Raw genomic sequence first — 17,811 nt, 5'->3', positions numbered from 1 at the left:
TATTTAAAGTTGCGCATTTTGATGTGACGTCACATTTCTCACCCCCCCCCCCTCGTCACACATCGTCACAAATGTCTGACCCCCCCCCCTAGGTGCGTGACGTCATTTATGGACGGCCCCTCAGAATATATATTTATGCTGGAGGAATCCGATAAGCGACAACGCTATTTTTGCACAGATGCCCAGTAGGAGCGGGTTTACGATACATTATATGGGATTTCTGGTGAAGCTTTGTGGCGAGCGGCGTGGTTACGAAGTAGGAGCGTGGCTCCAACGAATTGGGGGATCATGGATCCATATTCTTAGGTTTTTTCGGTAAAGTCACGTAGGTAAAAAATTTAAATTAATAAAAGTAAAATTAAAATAAAATAAAAATCACGACGTTTCGGAGGCAACACAAGCTTCCGTCTTCAGGTGGAACCATCACAGCACGATAGCTGTATCCATTGTTGTGATAGCTGTATCAAGTGTTGTGATAGCTGAATCAGCAATTGTATCAGCAATCGTTCTGTGACGGTTCCACCTGAAGACGGAAGCTTGTGTTTGCCTCCGAAACGTCGTGATTTTAATTTTTTTATTTTACTTTTATTAATTTTAATTTTTTACCTACGTGACTTTACCGAAAAATACTAAGAATATAGGTCATATCGGCGATTGCATTCCGGTTCAACACGTCGGAGGCTTTCGCGATCAATATTATCCAGCACCCGACACAGCCAATAAATACCTCCTATAATCACCCAGGAATGTCTGTCCTTAACGCTCGTGACGTCACTCCACATCGACCAGCCCCCCTCATTAATATTCATGAGCAGGTGACGTCACTCTAAATGGACACCAACCCCCCCACCCCATTTTCTTTCGGTAAAGTCACGGAGATCGGTTCAAAGAAAATAACAAAAAATGTACAACTATTTTCTTGCACCTATCCACGTGACTTTACAGAAAGACCCAAAGAATATGAATTCCTGCAGTCACGAAAGCTTGAAGTCAAGATTTACATGGAGCACCCTCCCCCCTCATTAATAATCATAAACAGGTGACGTCGCTCCACATCGAACAACCCCCCTCATTAATAATCATGAACAGGTGACGTCACTCCAAATGGACACCCCCCACCCCATTCATAATAATTAGCAGCTGACGTCACTCCAAATGGGGGGCGAGGCGCCTCCTCCCCCCTTCTCGGCGTCAACTCACAACCCTCACTGCAAAGGCAGAATCCTCACGTCACGCGATCTCCGTGACGCTGTTGAGACATCGAAGTAAAAAGGACGTCATGATGAACAATGGATTATCACCTTAAAATGAAATAGGTCTGTGTCACCGCGCCCTTACAAATTGCATTGATTTCTGAAAACTTCAAATCAAGATAGATCATCGGTTGCATTGCAGATTGCCAATGTGGCTGGCAGGGGTGCAACGCGGTGGTCAACAGATGGCACTGCAGCACAACCGCCCCACCTCACCCCCACGTCTCTGTGCTCCAGCACCTCCAGAAACCCGGGCCGACGACCCAACGTGGCGACACTTCAGGACGGCGTGGGGAGGGACCTCATCCAGCAGTGGGTAGACCATGGGATGCCTCAACCCCTAGACACGTGGGAAACTGCACACGCCAACAGCTGACGAGCAAATGCTATCCTTGAATTGCAATAATTTATCAGTGACAATTTTCTATTTGAAAAAAAATTGCCACTCCCATCACAAAGGACGTTTGAGTTGAATTGTGTTTATTCATACGTATAAATTGCACACATCACAATGACTAGGAATTTCCGAGTAGTTGCAACAATGCACTGCGATTCAATTAATATCGATACGTGTCAAATCGTGTAAAAATGTCGATTCTGATATATGCAGTCAGTTTAATTGTTCCCCTACAGCCACTTCAACGTCGTTATCACAACGATCTTTAAAAAAATCAATTACACGCAACCTTTTAGAAGAATAGTAGTCCCTCGGTAAACGGTGACATCGGTTAACCGTTTTTCGGTTAAGGGGCCGTTCATAAATGACGTCACACACCTAGGAGGGGGGTCAGACATTTGTGACGATGTGTGACGAGGGGGGGGGGGGTTTGAGGAATGTGACGTCACATCAAAATTCGCAACTTTAAATAAATATAGACAACACGTTCCACTTAATTAAATAGACTTTTAATAAATGTTTTCTCCTACAACATCAGAGTGCAGCGCCACATTAAATACGCACTACAATGACAATAGTTTAAAGCGACTTGAAGCATGTTTTATTTTAAAAATGTAAATATGGTTTTGGAGGGGGGGGGGGGGCAGAGATTTGTGACGTCATATTTGAGGGGGGGGTCTGAGTTTTTGTGACGCCGTGTGACGAGGGGGGGGGGTCAAAAATCGTACAAAATCGCGTGACGTCATTTATGGACGGCCCCTAACGTTTCGCCTCCCACAAGACCCCCATGGTTTCAACTGAAGTTAACATTTTGATTAACAGTATGTTCACGTTACGCACGCGGGCACCAATTTCGGCAAATTCGAGCGCTAAGTAGATCGAGCCATACCCTCAGCCAATCAGCGACGCCGATTTATGAGCCTTTTGAACTCGACTGGCTTTGTTTACATTCTTGGTTCTTTCGGTAAAGTCACGTAGGAGGGAAATAATACATTAATAAAAAATAATTAAAAACGCATTTTATATTATATAAAAATTTATTTTTTATAATTTTTTGTGTTATTTTTATAATTTTATTATTTCCCATCTACGTGACTTTACCGAAAGAACCAAGAATATGAATCCCTGCAGTCACGAAAGCTTTAAATCGAAATTTGTTTACACTGTTTTCTGTTTTGGCAGTGAAAACAGCTCGCTTGCAGATCTCAATGATTCTTACTTATTTTTTTCAACTTATTAGTGAATTCGATGAACAGTTATTTCGGTTAACAGGAGTTTTGGTGGAACGGATTAAAACGTTAACCGAGGGACTACTGTACGCGACAGGGAACAGAGCAAATTTTGATTTAAAGCTTTCGTGACTGCATGGATTCATATTCTTGGATCTTTCAGTAAAGTCACGTAGAAGGGAAATAATATAATAAAAATAAAACAATTAACTAATGTTTAAATAATATTGTTTTTAATTTTTTTAATTTTATTATTTCCCTTCTACGTGACTTTACCGAAAGAACCAAGAATAGGGAATAGAGCAGTATCACATCGACCGCATCATCACGCTGATCTCTCACAAACAAGGTGAGCGTGTTCCCGTGCCCTCGAAGGCAAGGCGGCACCACTGCTCCAGAACCTGTCCCTCGCCCCAATGGACTGGATCCTGCAGCGTCAGTTCACAAAGGCCTGCTGGGAGCAATCTAAGGCAACGAGGTGATTCGACAGACAATGTGTGCCTTCTAGATATGAAGCTTTCGTGACTGCAAGGATTCATACTCTTAGTTTTTTCGGTAAAGTCACGTAGGTAAAAAATTAAATTAAAATTAATAAAAATAAAATAATAAAAATCACGACGTTTCGGAGGCAACACAAATCAGGTGGGATCGTCACAGCCAGATTTGCTGTACAGCAAATCTGGCTGTGACAGTCCCACCTGATGACGGAGACTTGTGTTGCCTCCGAAACGTGGTGAAATAAAAATTAAAAAATGAAATAAAAATGAATAAAAATAAAATAATAAAAATCACGACGTTTCGTAGGCAACACAAATCAGGTGGGACCGTCACAGCCAGATTTGCTGTACAGCAAATGATGACGGAGTCTTGTGTTGCCTCCAAAACGTCGTGATTTTTATTATTTTATTATATGAATTTTTATTTCATTTTTTACCTACGTGACTTTACCGAAAAAACTAAGAGTATGAATGTGTGCCTTGCCAGCTGAAAAGGTTTACGGCTAGCACTGGAGATCATGCATAGTGAAATCCTCCCAGTTGGCCTGTAAAACAGGACCCTGTGGGGTGGGCTGGTAGGACCGAACAATTGAATGGCTATAATAAAATGAAATGGCAAAAAATGGCCGCCAATAAGTGGATGCCCCGTGGCCCCGCCCTCCACCCGCGTAACCCCGCCCCGGCCACCCGTGGCCCCGCCCCATCTCGGTGTCCCCGCCCCCAGCTCGTTGCCCCGCCCCTTACCGCCGTAACCCCGCCCCAACCCTGCGTAGCCCCGCCCTCCACCTCGTGCCCACGCCCCCTGCCGCCGTTGCCCCGCCCAGCCCCGCATAGCCCCGCCCCCTGCCGCTGTAGCCCCGCCCAATACACCCCGAGCGGGGGAGAGATTCCCAGGCCTGGCTCGGCTGGAGAGCCGCCGAAGAGGTGGGGGGTAGGGAGTTGTTTTTAATGTAAAAGCTTTAAATTTAAATGTTTCTATTAAAAAACATCAGGGAATGTAACATTGTTAAACATTAACTCTCACACACACGGGGGAACTATAAGAAGGGAGAGCTTGAGGCCTAGGTCTAGGCTTTAGGCCTAGCTGTAGGCCTTAGGCCGCCGTGAGTTAATTGTTAATATAAATGTTTTAATTATTTATGTAAAAGCTTTAAATGTAAATGTTGCTATTAAAAAACATCAGGGAATGTAACATTGTTAAACATTAACTCCCTTTCACACACGCGGGGGTACGATACGAAGGGAGAATTTCAGGCCTAGGTCTCGGTTTTTGTAGGGTCATGCCAAGTGTTTGCAGTAGGGGGCGATGTTGCTACACGGACGGACGGACGATATAATCTATTGGTGGCTGGTCCACTTCGTTCCTACCAGTATAAAACCAAAATATAGACCACTCATGAGCAGCCACTCGACTAGACTGAAGAGCAAATAGCGGGCAATCATGTTGAAGTAGTAAAAGTTCACTTATCTCAGCTATAATTTGCAATATACTGGAAGATGCGAGGCCGAAATTAAAAGGAGAATGTCAATTACACGTGAGCGTAAGAAACAGCTCAAAAGATACGTCTGGTGCTCCAACATAACAGCAGCAAAGATCCGCCTCTACGACGTGCACATCCTTTCCATACTGCCGTACGGCTCAGAAACGCGGTCAACGACAGCGCCACTCAGCTGGAAGCTGGACGCCTGCGACCGGCGGTGCCTGTGACGGATTCTCCACGTTCACTTCGGCGAGCACATCACCAAGGCCCGGGCCCGCCTTCAGACAGGGGTGCCCAATGGTGTGTTGATAGACCGAGCCAGACGACTTTGGTTTGTTGGACACCTCAGCAGATCGCACCAGAGCCCTGCGCATGACAATCGACGGCCCACCAGGGGATTGGAGACGAACACGGCACAGGCCGTGGCTGACATGGACACGTACGATCGAGGCTGATCTTCACCACCATTGCCTTGGCCTGGATACAGTGTGGCGGCGAGCACAGGATAGCAGCCTGGCGGCGTCTCACGAAGACCGCTACGCCTCATGATGATGATGGTGACGTGGCCATTCATTGAATTGCGAGGCAAATTGTTCATACGCCTTGCGCCTACAATTAACACGTAGGCATCGCTCTATTTGACCCTATAAAAAAATCTAGATAAAAATTTGTGTAAATGCGAATTGAATGTAAAGTATATCGCATTAACTGCCCAAGTTATAAGTTACGTAGTGAAATTCCGCATTTTTAGTTGCCGTATAACGAGGGACGACTTACAAAAACATATGACTTTGACTGAGGCAAAGGCTCTAGGAGAATCGAGATCAAAGAAAGGCATTATCCTTTTAGCTCCTGACAAAGGCAGATCCACGGTTGTGATTTCCTGTTTGGATTATGATGACGAAATCAGAGATTTACTGAACTAGGGCACTAACCTTAAAAAATAATTCTAGATTTGAAGCTTTCGTGACTGCAAGGAATCATATTCTTAGGTTTTTTCGGTAAAGTCACTTAAAAAATAAATGAGCGGCAAGATCACCGCATCAGCCCTGGTTATCGGCAGAAACATTTAGCACCCTGCAATAGAAGCCCGTCTGCCCATCTTGCATGGTGACCGAGTGGAAAAGGCAAACTGGCTACGTCGAAGGCGGACCATGGGAAGCATCGCAGCGACATCACGGACGAAGCTGAGGCTGGCATTCACAGCAACAATCTCCGGTCAGCCTTTGTGGCTGTCAAGCTTCGGGCGGGTAGCAAAGGCTGGCCCTCGAAGACTTACAAGAACGGTGCAGCGGCCGTCACCTGCAGCCACGACGCGCAGCCATCGCGGTTTCAAAGTCCCTGTAGCTCACGCGCCCGTCTAGGTCCCGGTCGGTCTCTCTGCAAAACACAGCGTGGGTTCAAATAGCGGCACCTTGAGTACGGTCACATACCACGACGCCGTCTCAAAGTGCTGGGCGTATTTATTTTGAAGAGAGGCAATCAGTCATCGGCAGAGGGAACAGAGGATGGTCTTGAGCTTGGACTTGAACAGGAAATTCAGTTAATTGATTAAGTACGAACCAAATCATAGGTAATGTGGGACCTTCTTCAGTATGGCCTGTGAAGAGATTCAATTGTAAGTGATTTATCCGTAAAAAGATTTTTGTCTCAGAGTTAGTGAATCAGACACAGGAGTGTCTCTGATTTTCCACTTGTGCACGAGTTCCATCAACTAACGACGCTTGAGAACCCGGTTTAATTACAGGCGGCTGCCTAGATTCAAACCTCGGACCTCAGTGGTGCCAGCTCAGCATTCGGACTTCTAAATCACCCCGCCACATGCAGTGAGGAATAACACATTCCTTGCAGAGGGAGCTGGTAGGAACGTTGGGTTGCTCGGTCGAAGACCAGGGTCAACGGCGGCGTGGTGTATTCCGCAAATATGGCCGACTGTGAGGGCGGGCACAAGCCGGCGTGAGTAGGTTAAATGTTGAGTTTTATAAGGGCACCACGGGTGACCAGCCCCTCCCCACCCAGACACACCCCTCCCACCCCCCACCCAGCCCCACCCTCCCCACCCAGCTCCTCCCCACCCTCCCCTCTCCACCCAGCCCCACCCCTCCCATTTTTGGATGCACGACGGACAGACACAATAATCCCCTGTGGGCTGGTGTAACCAGGAGATTCCTACCAGTATTATTTGTCATTGTGGGCTTTTGTAATGGCAATGGAAGAGGAAGGCTCACCGGAACGTCTCATGGATGGTTTGCCCCGAGAGGTGTGGGGCGACGAGAGAGAAGGCCTTCCTGAAGTCCTCCACCGTCAAAAACCCACGGCCTGACACACGACAGCACAGCCATCTCTCTCAGAGCTGAACACACGCAGCTCTGCGAACGCAACTGAGGTTCTTTATTTTTCGTAGTAGAGACCAAAAGGCTCGCACAGAGACCTATTTAGGGATATACTGACTGAAGTGATGGAAGTGGGCAGTGGCGAGACTGTGTGGTACATAGTTTGAGATTGGTGATGTAAGTCACCACAGTCACACCGTGGGCTCGTTTTAATTTTCCATCGGTTAACATCTCGCCACGGTGGCGAGATGTTAACTACCTTGCTTGGTCTAGAGGAGGTTGTGGGTTCGATCCAAACTTCGACACCTGCATATCTGGAGTTTGCATGTTCTCCCCGTGGTCGTGTAGATTTTTCTACGGGTCCTCCGATTTTCCCCTACACATTTAGAAACATATTTTCAGAGTATTTGGCTGTTATACATTTTCACGCGATAAGCCACTTCGTTGAGCTATCATTTGTGGCCAAATCGCTTCTGAAAAATAACTATATAGCTCAGTGGGCCTTATGTGATTAAATAAAAAAGTGTTCTAGCTCACAGCTGTGGCTATTGACCTTAACGCTACGCACAATACACTGGGCAGCCCTGTAAAAAACACACACGTGTGTGTGCACCCTAACATAGCCATGGCAGCTTACTGCAATCAACTTGCACAATAGGGATCGCCGGCCAAACGTGAACTATGACGATGGCTTTATTGCCAAAGGATAACACTGGTGATGCAATATATTAAGTAATGACTTAAAACTTTCATGACTGCAGGAATTCATATTCCTTGGGTCTTTCGGTAAAGTCAGGTATATAGAAAAAAGAAAAGTAAATAAAAACTACGACGTTTCGATCACAACACAAGCGATTGTCATCAGGAGGAAAAAGGGGGCAAGGCCGCTGAAGGCGAGTTATTTTTAAAGGTTTAAAAATGGGCTTGGCACAAGCATCCTGGTATCAGAATGAAGTGGGCGGGGCATAAGTACCCTGTGGTCAGGGAGCACCATGGGTGCGGTACGAGAAGTTCCAAGAAAGACACGGAAGGTGACAAGAAAGATACATCACACCCAGTTATGACTTAAAGTGGTTGATAACGTCCTTCCAATGATTGCTGTACTCAAGGACGTCATCAACCACTAAGTCATGACTGGTTGCGATGTTTCTTTCTTGTCACCTTCCGTGTCTTTCTTGGAACTTCTCGTACCGCACCATGGCGCTCTCTGACCACTTGATACCAGGACGCTTGTGTCACGCCCATTTTTAAACCTTTAAAAATAACTCGCCGTCAGTGGCCTTGCCCTATTTCCTCCTGATGACGATCGCTTGTGTTGTGATCGAAGTGTCGTAGTTTTTATTTACTTTTTCTATCTACGTGACTTTACCGAAGGATCAAAAGAATATATGAAGTAATGCACACACTTTACAGTATAATACTATCATCATATTTCATCGTAACTATGCATGTGACGTGAACAAATAACTTATCTGCATCTGCTGCAAATTGACAGCCTAGGTAGGACATTAAAATGCAAACTATCGGCCAAAAGCATATAACATCACGGAGATGGAGTGATGAAATTGGCTTGTGTACAGGAGCTGGATGGATTTTTACTATGTCTCAAGGTTTTTTGTATACCACTATATAACTATGTATTTCACATGCACCACACAGGTTGGATCATAACCTGAATTTGATATTCACTCAGGTGAATCATCACATCTCTGCATTGAAAAGCTCAAGCGCGCCTCTCATCATCATTGTCATCTGACAAGAGACCCCACAGCTCTGAACCAGAATTGGTCGCCAGAGGACACGCCGGGCATTGTGGGTCGACGTACAGCAAGTGTCGAATGCCGTGAAGATTCGTCGAGTTTCATCATCGAAGTCCACGGACGCAAGCCTTGTGGAGACAGCTCTCCGGAACTCATCAAAAGGCATCCCTGCACCGGGAAAGACGTGCAAGGGTTATGCCAATGTTGTCTTCGTGGCAACGCTGGATTTACGCGCCCTAACGAGCACCAGGTACAATCATGCTTTATAAGTGTGCGCTTACCGGGTAGATTTTTTTCCTTAACAGACGCCATCAGGTGATCCGTTTCAGTCTGTAAACAAATGATGACGTATTACTGGAACCCATAGCAATAATAATTATCTCATACACACACAGGATTTAATTCACAGGTGGCATCGCACACATACACACAAAGGCTTGGTGATACAAGACAAACATCTTCTATAGCAACACACGCTGTTGGGGCAAGTTCTGAAAGTGAACACCTATTAAGTCCTGCACAGTCAACTAGGGTGTGGTGTAGCTACTATCATGGCCAGCCACCATTGTATCCCCAGTGCTGATATTTGGTAGACTGCACCAGATACTAATTTACGGTTAAATTGACCAAGGAGAGGTCTAGGACCAGTTCATATATTCACCACCTGATTGAACTCAGAGGGAGGATGGAACACACTTTTGGGCTGATATACACACACGGACTTGAGCCCAACGACCCAAACAGGTTTGATCCTGATACTGGCAAAAAGGTATCCCATGATACAGCTGCTCACCCTGATCTATAAATGCTCGGATGAGTGCATTGCCTTTGTACTGTTCGCCTTCTAGCATTGTGCTCTGCTCTGACACTGGTGGTGAGAGTCGGCCGGAAAGAAGGCTGCTGTGTCTGGTGTAGGCCAATCAGTTTCAAAGACAATGCATATGTAGTGTTTTGAATCACGGACGAATAAACTCCTTTGAGGCAAACACTGTTCATTGTCTTTCTTCCGACACAGTCCCTAACACACAAGGGGTATACGGTCCCCTTACCCGTTAACCTGAGGAGGTAGCCTCCGGGCTTGGCGGGACCTACACAGCCTACCTGCTAACATAAGGAGGTATAGCCTCCAGACTTGGCGGGAACTATACTCGAGTTTAACCGCATAACCTAGCGTCCTCCGGCTGGGACCTAGGGGAGGCTAACTGACCCACCGCTGGCTCGGTGGGTCCCCGACCTCTGGTCACGAAGAGCCTCAGCCCTCAGAAGGGCTGGAAGGCTGGGACCCAGGGTCCTGCCTATCCAGGACCTATTCTCCCCTGACTGCTGGAACACTCAGCCTTAGCTCTTAGAAGAGCTAGAAGGCTTGGTCCAGGGTCCTGCCTATCCAGGACCTATTCTCCCCTGACCACTGGAACGCTAAGCCTCAGCCCTTAGAAGGACTAGAAGGCTTGGTCCAGGGTCCTATCTTCTTCAGCCCGGGCTTCGGTCTTCTTGTGTGGTGAATTGAGCCAGAGCTCTCAGCGCTCTGGCTTTAATACTGGTTCGTGGCTGGGTTTGTCCAATCCCACGCTACTTTGTGGACCCTTCTGATTGGTCCTTCCAAATCTGTCGTTTGGATCCTCTTTCCACTTAGCTGACCCTTGGCCGTTTGTCTGGCGGGAATCTGTAAATACGATCCGCTCTCACCTCCCCCTGACTCCGACCGTTTACTGAGGGAGGCAACGCTGTACCCTAGGTCCCTGAATAATGTGTAACTATCACCTCTACACATATATGACACTGGTCTACAGCCAAAATGCTTCCGAAATTAATGTAGTCCAACTTTACTAATTCTGGGTCACTGAGAATGATGCTTAAAATTGTTGAATGGCTCTAATTTTCAAGATATGCTATTGGATCAGTATATACGGCCCTTGACTTGGGAATGGTGGATAAGGGAGTTAGAGGGAAGGGATCTCAATTTAAACCAGAAATGACTAAAATACATCTTTGACTGGATCTATAAATACATCTATGACTGGGTTTGGACAGTACTTGATTTTTGAGCAAAACAATGAATGGTGCAATCTGAACCTGGTTAACACCCCTCTGCTGAACAAATTGCTCTATATCAGCTCTGTAAATCATACAGTGTCATACTCTCTTATTTGTCAGTTTTTGATTGTGCAAAGGGACACATTTCTATTTAGCCAAAGTGAGCAGAGATGCCTCATACTTGTGTGAACAAAGCAGATAACTTCTGATATGTTTGTGGCGAAGTGATTTTTGCATCACAAACGTGCAGTATAACCACTATGGTTAAGAAAGCCTACCCTCTTTATTTTGGCTGCAAAATTGGAGATCAGGACAAGATGTGGGCCCCACACACATGCTGCAACACTTGTGCAACAAATCTTCGCCAGTGGTTGAACAGGAAAAGGAAATCTATGCCTTTTGCAGTGCCAATGATTTGGAGAGAGGCAACAGATCATATCAACAATTGTTACTTCTGCATGGTGCTTCCAGTTGGGAAAGGTGTGTCAAAGAAAAAAAAGTGGACCGTGCATTATCCAAACATTCCATCAGCTTTAATTTAATGTATTATTTTATCTTTAGACGTGACTTAACCGAAAGAACCAAATAATAATTCCTGCAGTCACGAAAGTTCTAAAATTAAGATTCCATCAGCTATACGCCCAGCACCCCACGGAGAAGGACTGCCGGTTCCTGATGCACCAGAATCATTCTCACTTGAGTCAGACGAGGAAGAGGATAACACTTCTGGTCCTGAACCATCAAGGTCACATGACCCATATTTTCTCCCATCCTCCTCCTCTGAACCACACCTCATAACACACGGTGAACTGAAAGACCTTGTCAGGGATTTGGAACTACCCAAGAGTAAGGCAGAGCTGTTTGGCTCGAGACTGCAGCAGTGGAATCTCCTGGCAGGTGATGTTAGGGTTTCCATGTTTCATGCCCGTCAAAAGGATCTCGTCCCATTTTTCTTCATGAAAGGTGATCATGTAACCTGAAACAACATCGATAGTGTGATGGCAGCCCTCAACATCGTTCATGATCCAGATGAGTGGAGACTGTTAATCGATTAATCGAAGAGGAGTCTTTAAGCTGTTTTGCTGCATAATGGAAAGGTTTTGCCATCAATTCCAGTTGGTCATGCAGTCCATATGAAGGAAACCTATGACAACATGAAACAACTTTTGAGGTGCATAAACTATGACCAACATCAGTGGCAGCTTTGTGGCGATTTGAAGGTTGTTGCTCTCTTGCTTGGTCTGCAGACTGGATACACAAAGTACCGCTGTTTTCTCAGCGAATGGGATAGTCGTGCGAGAGATTCCCACGACATCCAGATAGATTGGCCACTCCGACAGTCCTTGGAGCCTGGGAGGAAAAGTGTTCAGCATCCACCGCTTGTTGAATCAAGGAAGATTTTGTTACCACCCTTACACATGAAGCTGGGTCTGATGAAGAACTTTGTCAGAGCCATGGACAAAACACAAGCAGCTTTCAAGTACCTCCGTGGAAAATGTCCAAGGTTAAGTGAAGCTAAGATAAAGGAAGGTGTCTTTGTTGGTACTCAGTTTCGTGAACTTCTTCGAGATGATGCATTTCACAGTGCACTGCGTGGCAAGGAAAAGAAGGCATGGGACGCCTTCCAGTTAATGGCAACACATTTGCTCGGAAACAACAAGGCAGACAACTACAGGGAGTTGGTGGAAAACCTCCTCAAGGCATACAAAAGCCTTGGTTGCAACATGTCACTAAAGATAAATGTTTGCACTCTCATCGAGATTTTTTCCCACCGAACTGAGGAGCAGTGAGCAACGAGCATGGCGAGCGATTTCACGAGGACATTGCAAAAATGGAGAAACACTATCAGGGCCAATGGAGCCCATCAATGCTTGTAGACTATTGCTGTACAGTGATAAGAGATGGTTCATTTTATGAATACAAGAGACAAGCCAAGAAGCGCCGAGTAGACACTGAATAAGGACTAAACTATGTACTTTTTTTACAATCGTTTTTTGCCTTTTGTTTCATAATACATTTTATTTATATAAACTTTTTGCAAATTTTTCAAGTGTTACATGAACAGGACAGGTGACAAGTTATCATGTAAAGCAACCATAAACACATGACAAGACCTAAGGTTACAATTTATGAGTAAAACTCTACTATCTACACAATATACATCGACATAAAATGTAAAGCCAATCAGTTTCATTGTCATATATGAATTCAGCACATTAAAATCCGTAATAAACAGCACATTTCATCTCTGAAACAAACGGCGTCTAAAAAATTGTAGACCAGTGTTATCAGAGCATGTTTGTTTGCATGTTCACCACAAATACGTGTGGTTAATGCAGACTTGACTTCTTGCAAAAGGCATCTATTTGGTGTTTGAACATCTTAACACAACTCCTGTTTTATTGCCAGAAAGGGTAACACCTATTCTTATTTTTCATACTTTGATACTGACAAAAAGGTCATCCCAAACACACGCAAACGAGGCACCTTGGATGGCTTGTACCCACAGAGTGACAGCACCGCCACCTTGAAGTCCTCCCGGCTCAGGTATCCGTCCCCATCCAAGTCACACTCGATAAACGTCTGTTAATCAACAGCAATTAAACCATTTTACTCAGCAGATAACAAAACGCATGCGGCACACTTGTTTAGTTCGAGAGGTGATTAAGAACAGTGCCGATGAAGCTATCGCAGCTCTTAATCATTTCCTAAACGGACCACTCTAACAAGATCGTTATATCTTGATTTGAAACTTTCGTGAGTGCAGGAATCCATACTCTTTGGTTCTTTCGGTAAAGTCACGTAAGTAGAAAATAAAATAAATCACGACGTTTCGGGCGCAACACAATGGTCCATCATCAGGTGGGACAACCACAGCAAGAAACAATTTGCTGAAGTGGGCAAAAGGGCTGCTATAACAAGAGGCTATACAGAAAAGAGAGAGGATCGTTATACGCATTCGAACATTGCACGGCAGATGCAGCTATCTCCTACACACGATGGTGGACATTAAATAATGTCAGAAGTGCGACTGTGGCCAGTCACCCGTTACAAACTACAGGACGACGCCACGGTCCAAATTCGAACATCTGCCGGCAGCATTCGGAAATTTGTCAGGCTGAAGCCGTTCACTAGCTCACTCACCAACCTCGACATTAAAAGTTTTGCTCATTAACTCCCCACCATAGGGAAGAAGATCCAAGGCACCATATGGTTTTAGATTTTCCATTGGTTGCCAATCTCTAGGTCTCTTACGACCTGTCCCAGCATTCTGCCCTCTTCCATCAGTCAAACTGCAGTACTTCATAATGGTAGGAACCACCTGGTTCCACCAGCCCACAGGGGATTATTGTGTCCGTCCGTCCGTCGCGCATACAAAAATGGGAGGGGTGGGGCTGGGTGGAAAGGGGAGGGTGGGGAGGGGCTGGGTGGGGAGGTTGGGGCTGGGTGGGGAGGGGCTGGGTGGGGAGGGTGGGGCTGGGTGGGGGGTGGGAGGGGTGGGGCTGGGTGGGGAGGGGCTGGTCACCCCGTGGTGCCCTTATAAAACTCAACGTTTAACCTACTCACGCCGGCTTGTGCCCACCCTCACAATCGACCATATTTGCAGAATACACCACGCCGCCGTTGACCCTGGCCATTGACCGAGCAACCCAACGTTCCTACCAGCTCCCTCCGCAGGAATGTGTTAAATCTCGAGCCATAATTGGAAGTGGTCGTTCTTTTATACTGTAATCACGTAATGTATCGGCGAGTCATTTATGAGACTGCCCTGTTGCTAATTGATTCAATGATGCCTTTGAGCCAGGTACAGAACTCATTGAAACAAGTTGGAGAGAGCTCAACATAGACACACAGATACACAACACAGACACACAGCGAGAGACACAAGATAGACACACAAGATAGACACACAGACAGACACACAAGCAGAGAGAGACAACACAGACACACAGAGACGCACAACATAGACACACAGAGACAACACAGAGACACAGAGAGAGACACACAACAGACACACAGAGAGAGACACAACATAGACACACAACATAGACACACAGAGACACAACATAGACACACAATATAGACACACAGAGACACAACACAGACACACAGAGAGAGACACACAACACAGACACACAGAGACCCAACATAGACACACGCAGAGAGAGACACAACATAGACACATAATATAGACATACAGAGACACAACACAATAAACACAGAGAGAGACACAAAAGACACACAACATAGACACACAGATACATAACATAGACACACAGAGACACAACATAGACACACACACAGACAGATACACAAGCAGAGAGAGAGAGACAACACAGACACACACAGAGACACACAACATAGACAAGAGAGAGAGACAACACAGACAACACTCTCAGTGTGTAACCACAGCGGAGACGGAGTGATGTGTGCGGGTGCGAGGCGGAGTGTCATGCTGCCAGCTATGGCTGCAAGTTTGGTCGTACACGTTATGTTTATCGTTTATTTTTTGATTTAAAGCTTTCGTGACTGCAGGGATTCATATTCTTGGTTCTTTCGGTAAAGTCACGTAGAAGGGAAATAATGAAGTAATATAAATATATTTTTTATATTTAATCAGGTTTGTTTTGTTCCGATTTGTTCTGTCGTCGTTCTGATGACCTAAGGCTTAAATATAAAACAATATATATTTTTTTATTTCCCTTCTACGTGACTTTACCGAAAGAACCAAGAACATATATCGTTTATTGTTCAATTTGAATCAGTTCATGTTACTGTTGTTACATTGTTTTTATAGCTTTATTTTGGTGATTTCGAAAACATGGTTAATCTAAATCGTCTCATGGTTATTATTGTTTGACTTGCACCACATTGGGATTTTTGCACACAGCGTTTTAATACTTTTTTTTGGGAAGATTTGCTGGTTTATTCCAGGATGTTTCTGTTCCGCGTCGTCGCTTTAAGATGTTCTGTGTTCAAATTTTGTTTGTTGCGGTTGCACCCGACTTAAGAGCCACACAGCTCACAGGGCTACACCAAATAAACCACAATAAATGAAACTTGAACTCTCCCACCTGAGTCCCTGTCCCGGGCAAAGCTCCCAAATCAGGAGCGGGCTCATCCCTGGGCCACTCGCTTCACCAAGCCGCACTGACCGGCCTGGAGTACGACCAGACAGCCCACTGTGACCGACACGGAGCGAGGAAGCCTTCGTCCTGCAGTGGACGGACCACGGCTGCTGAATTCAGACGAATTCGAAAGCCCCACGGCAGCTGCGATCAAGTTCATTTATTAGGTGTAGCCCTGCGAGCCATTCGGCTCTTGAATCGGGTGCAACCGCAACAAACAAAAAACATGAACAAAAAACATCTTAAAGTGAATATGTGACTAAGTGCAAACAGAAAATCCAAGAAAAGACAGCAAAATATTGCAGAAAAAACACCGTTACACACCAACGCTGTGTGCAAAAATCCCAGTGTGATGCAAGTCAAACAACAACAACAACCACAAGACAACTTAGATTAAGGCCACCAGTCTAACTCCGTACTACAACAAACAAACATGGCCAAACCAATACACTTTTCGAAATCACCAAAATAAAGCCATGAAAGCAATGAAAAAGCAATCATAGGAACTGTGACGGAATTTTCACAATAAATGGCATAAACAGCATGTACTACCAAAACCCTGCAGCCACAGCTGGCTGCATGAGTCACTCCACAACAGCAGGAGCATCAGTCGGAGTATTATAAGTTTTCAATGCACCTTTAAGATGCGTCAAGAAACCCAAGAAACCCGCGTTCCCATGGCGACCGTGCGGCCTTGCCGTACCCGTCGAAGCCTTTCCGCCCCGGCGCCTCCCCTCTGAGCCGTGCTCCTCGCTCCATCGCGAGGAGCCGCGCCCTTGACGCCGTCTCCCCGAGCCGCGCTCTGCTCGCCGAGCCACGGGACGCGGCTCCCGCGGAGAGGAATCGGCGAGAGCCGAGGCGCGCCCGCGGCTGCCATCGTTGTCCCCGCCGCGAGTTCTCTCCACCAACGAGCGCGCTGATTGGTCCGGCGGGATTCACCGGCTGAGCAAGCGGCACTGTGATTGGCTGTGATAGCCCTTTACAAAGGGGCGGGGTGTATAACCCCTCACGCATGGGCGCGAAGTCCCTATACCCCATCCCCTTTGCCGACAACGGGACTCGCAGCGCTAAGGGGTATAGGGACTTCCCGACCTGAAGACGGTACGACCACTCTGCACTGCTGAACACAATTCCTCTGCTTGATTGTTTCTGTCACTTTGCGCTAATTTCGCGTCAAACTTAGCATTGCGCAATAATACCAGCTGTCGTATTACCAAAACGGGTAACACATATTCTTATTTTTCGTACTTTAATAGTGGCAAAAAGGTCCCATGATAGTGGTTTACTCTGTTGTCTGTATATAGTAAGGGATAAACGAGTGTAGCCCACGGGAGAGCAAGCCACCAAGGGTAATAATAGTATCGATAGAGTTCAGGGGCAGTCCATAAATGACGTCACGCGATTTTGGACGATTTTTGACCCCCCCCCCCTCGTCACAGGCGTCACAAAAAGTCAGACCCCCCCTCAAATATGACGTCACAAAGCTCTGCCCCCCCCCCCCCCAAAACTATATTTCCATTTTGAAAACAAAACATGCTTCAAATCGCTTTAAACTATTGTCATTGTAGTGCGTACTTAATGTGGCGCTGCACTCTGATGTTGTAGGAGAAAAAATAATTACAAAGTAAATTAAATTTATTAAAAAATCTATTTAATTAAGTAGAACGTGTTGTCTATATTGATTTAAAGTTGCGTATT

At 45.9% G+C, this 17,811-nt stretch overlaps 1 protein-coding gene across 2 annotated transcripts; it reads right to left on the bottom strand.

Moving 5' to 3' along the window:
• Positions 1 to 4,217: 4,217 nt before the first annotated feature.
• Positions 4,218 to 17,151, bottom strand: EFCAB11 (EF-hand calcium binding domain 11). Of its 2 annotated transcripts, XM_078616872.1 has the most exons (7): positions 16,817 to 17,128; positions 13,472 to 13,567; positions 9,232 to 9,280; positions 9,017 to 9,118; positions 7,086 to 7,176; positions 6,137 to 6,237; positions 4,218 to 5,223 (listed from the first exon to the last, which is right to left on the bottom strand). In XM_078616872.1, the coding sequence occupies exons 1-6, from the start codon at positions 16,988 to 16,990 to the stop codon at positions 6,156 to 6,158; spliced, it is 594 nt and encodes a 197-aa protein (XP_078472998.1). In that variant the 5' UTR covers positions 16,991 to 17,128; the 3' UTR covers positions 4,218 to 5,223; positions 6,137 to 6,155. The 2 variants fall into 2 exon arrangements, with proteins under 2 accessions (XP_078472998.1, XP_078472999.1); XM_078616873.1 differs by lacking the exons at positions 4,218 to 5,223; positions 6,137 to 6,237 and adding an exon at positions 6,303 to 6,457 and having other exon boundaries at positions 16,817 to 17,151.
• Positions 17,152 to 17,811: the final 660 nt, after the last annotated feature.

Source organism: Lampetra planeri, chromosome 52, assembly GCF_965212315.1.
Source record: "Lampetra planeri chromosome 52, kcLamPlan1.2.h2, whole genome shotgun sequence".
Lineage (NCBI taxonomy): Eukaryota > Metazoa > Chordata > Hyperoartia > Petromyzontiformes > Petromyzontidae > Lampetra > Lampetra planeri.
This window is presented reverse-complemented; position numbering and strand designations above follow the sequence as displayed.

Bases quoted from the DNA above. Each gene is read 5' to 3' on its own strand.
- EFCAB11 (XM_078616872.1), bottom strand. From the start codon at position 16,990: ATGGCAGCCGCGGGCGCGCCTCGGCTCTCGCCGATTCCTCTCCGCGGG. The intron at 9,281-13,471 runs GTGCCTCGTTTG...ATTTGTTTACAG, and splicing joins GTGGGTACAAGCCATCCAAG to ACTGAAACGGATCACCTGAT. The intron at 6,238-7,085 runs GTGAGCCTTCCT...TGTGTTTTGCAG, and splicing joins ACCATCCATGAGACGTTCCG to AGAGACCGACCGGGACCTAG.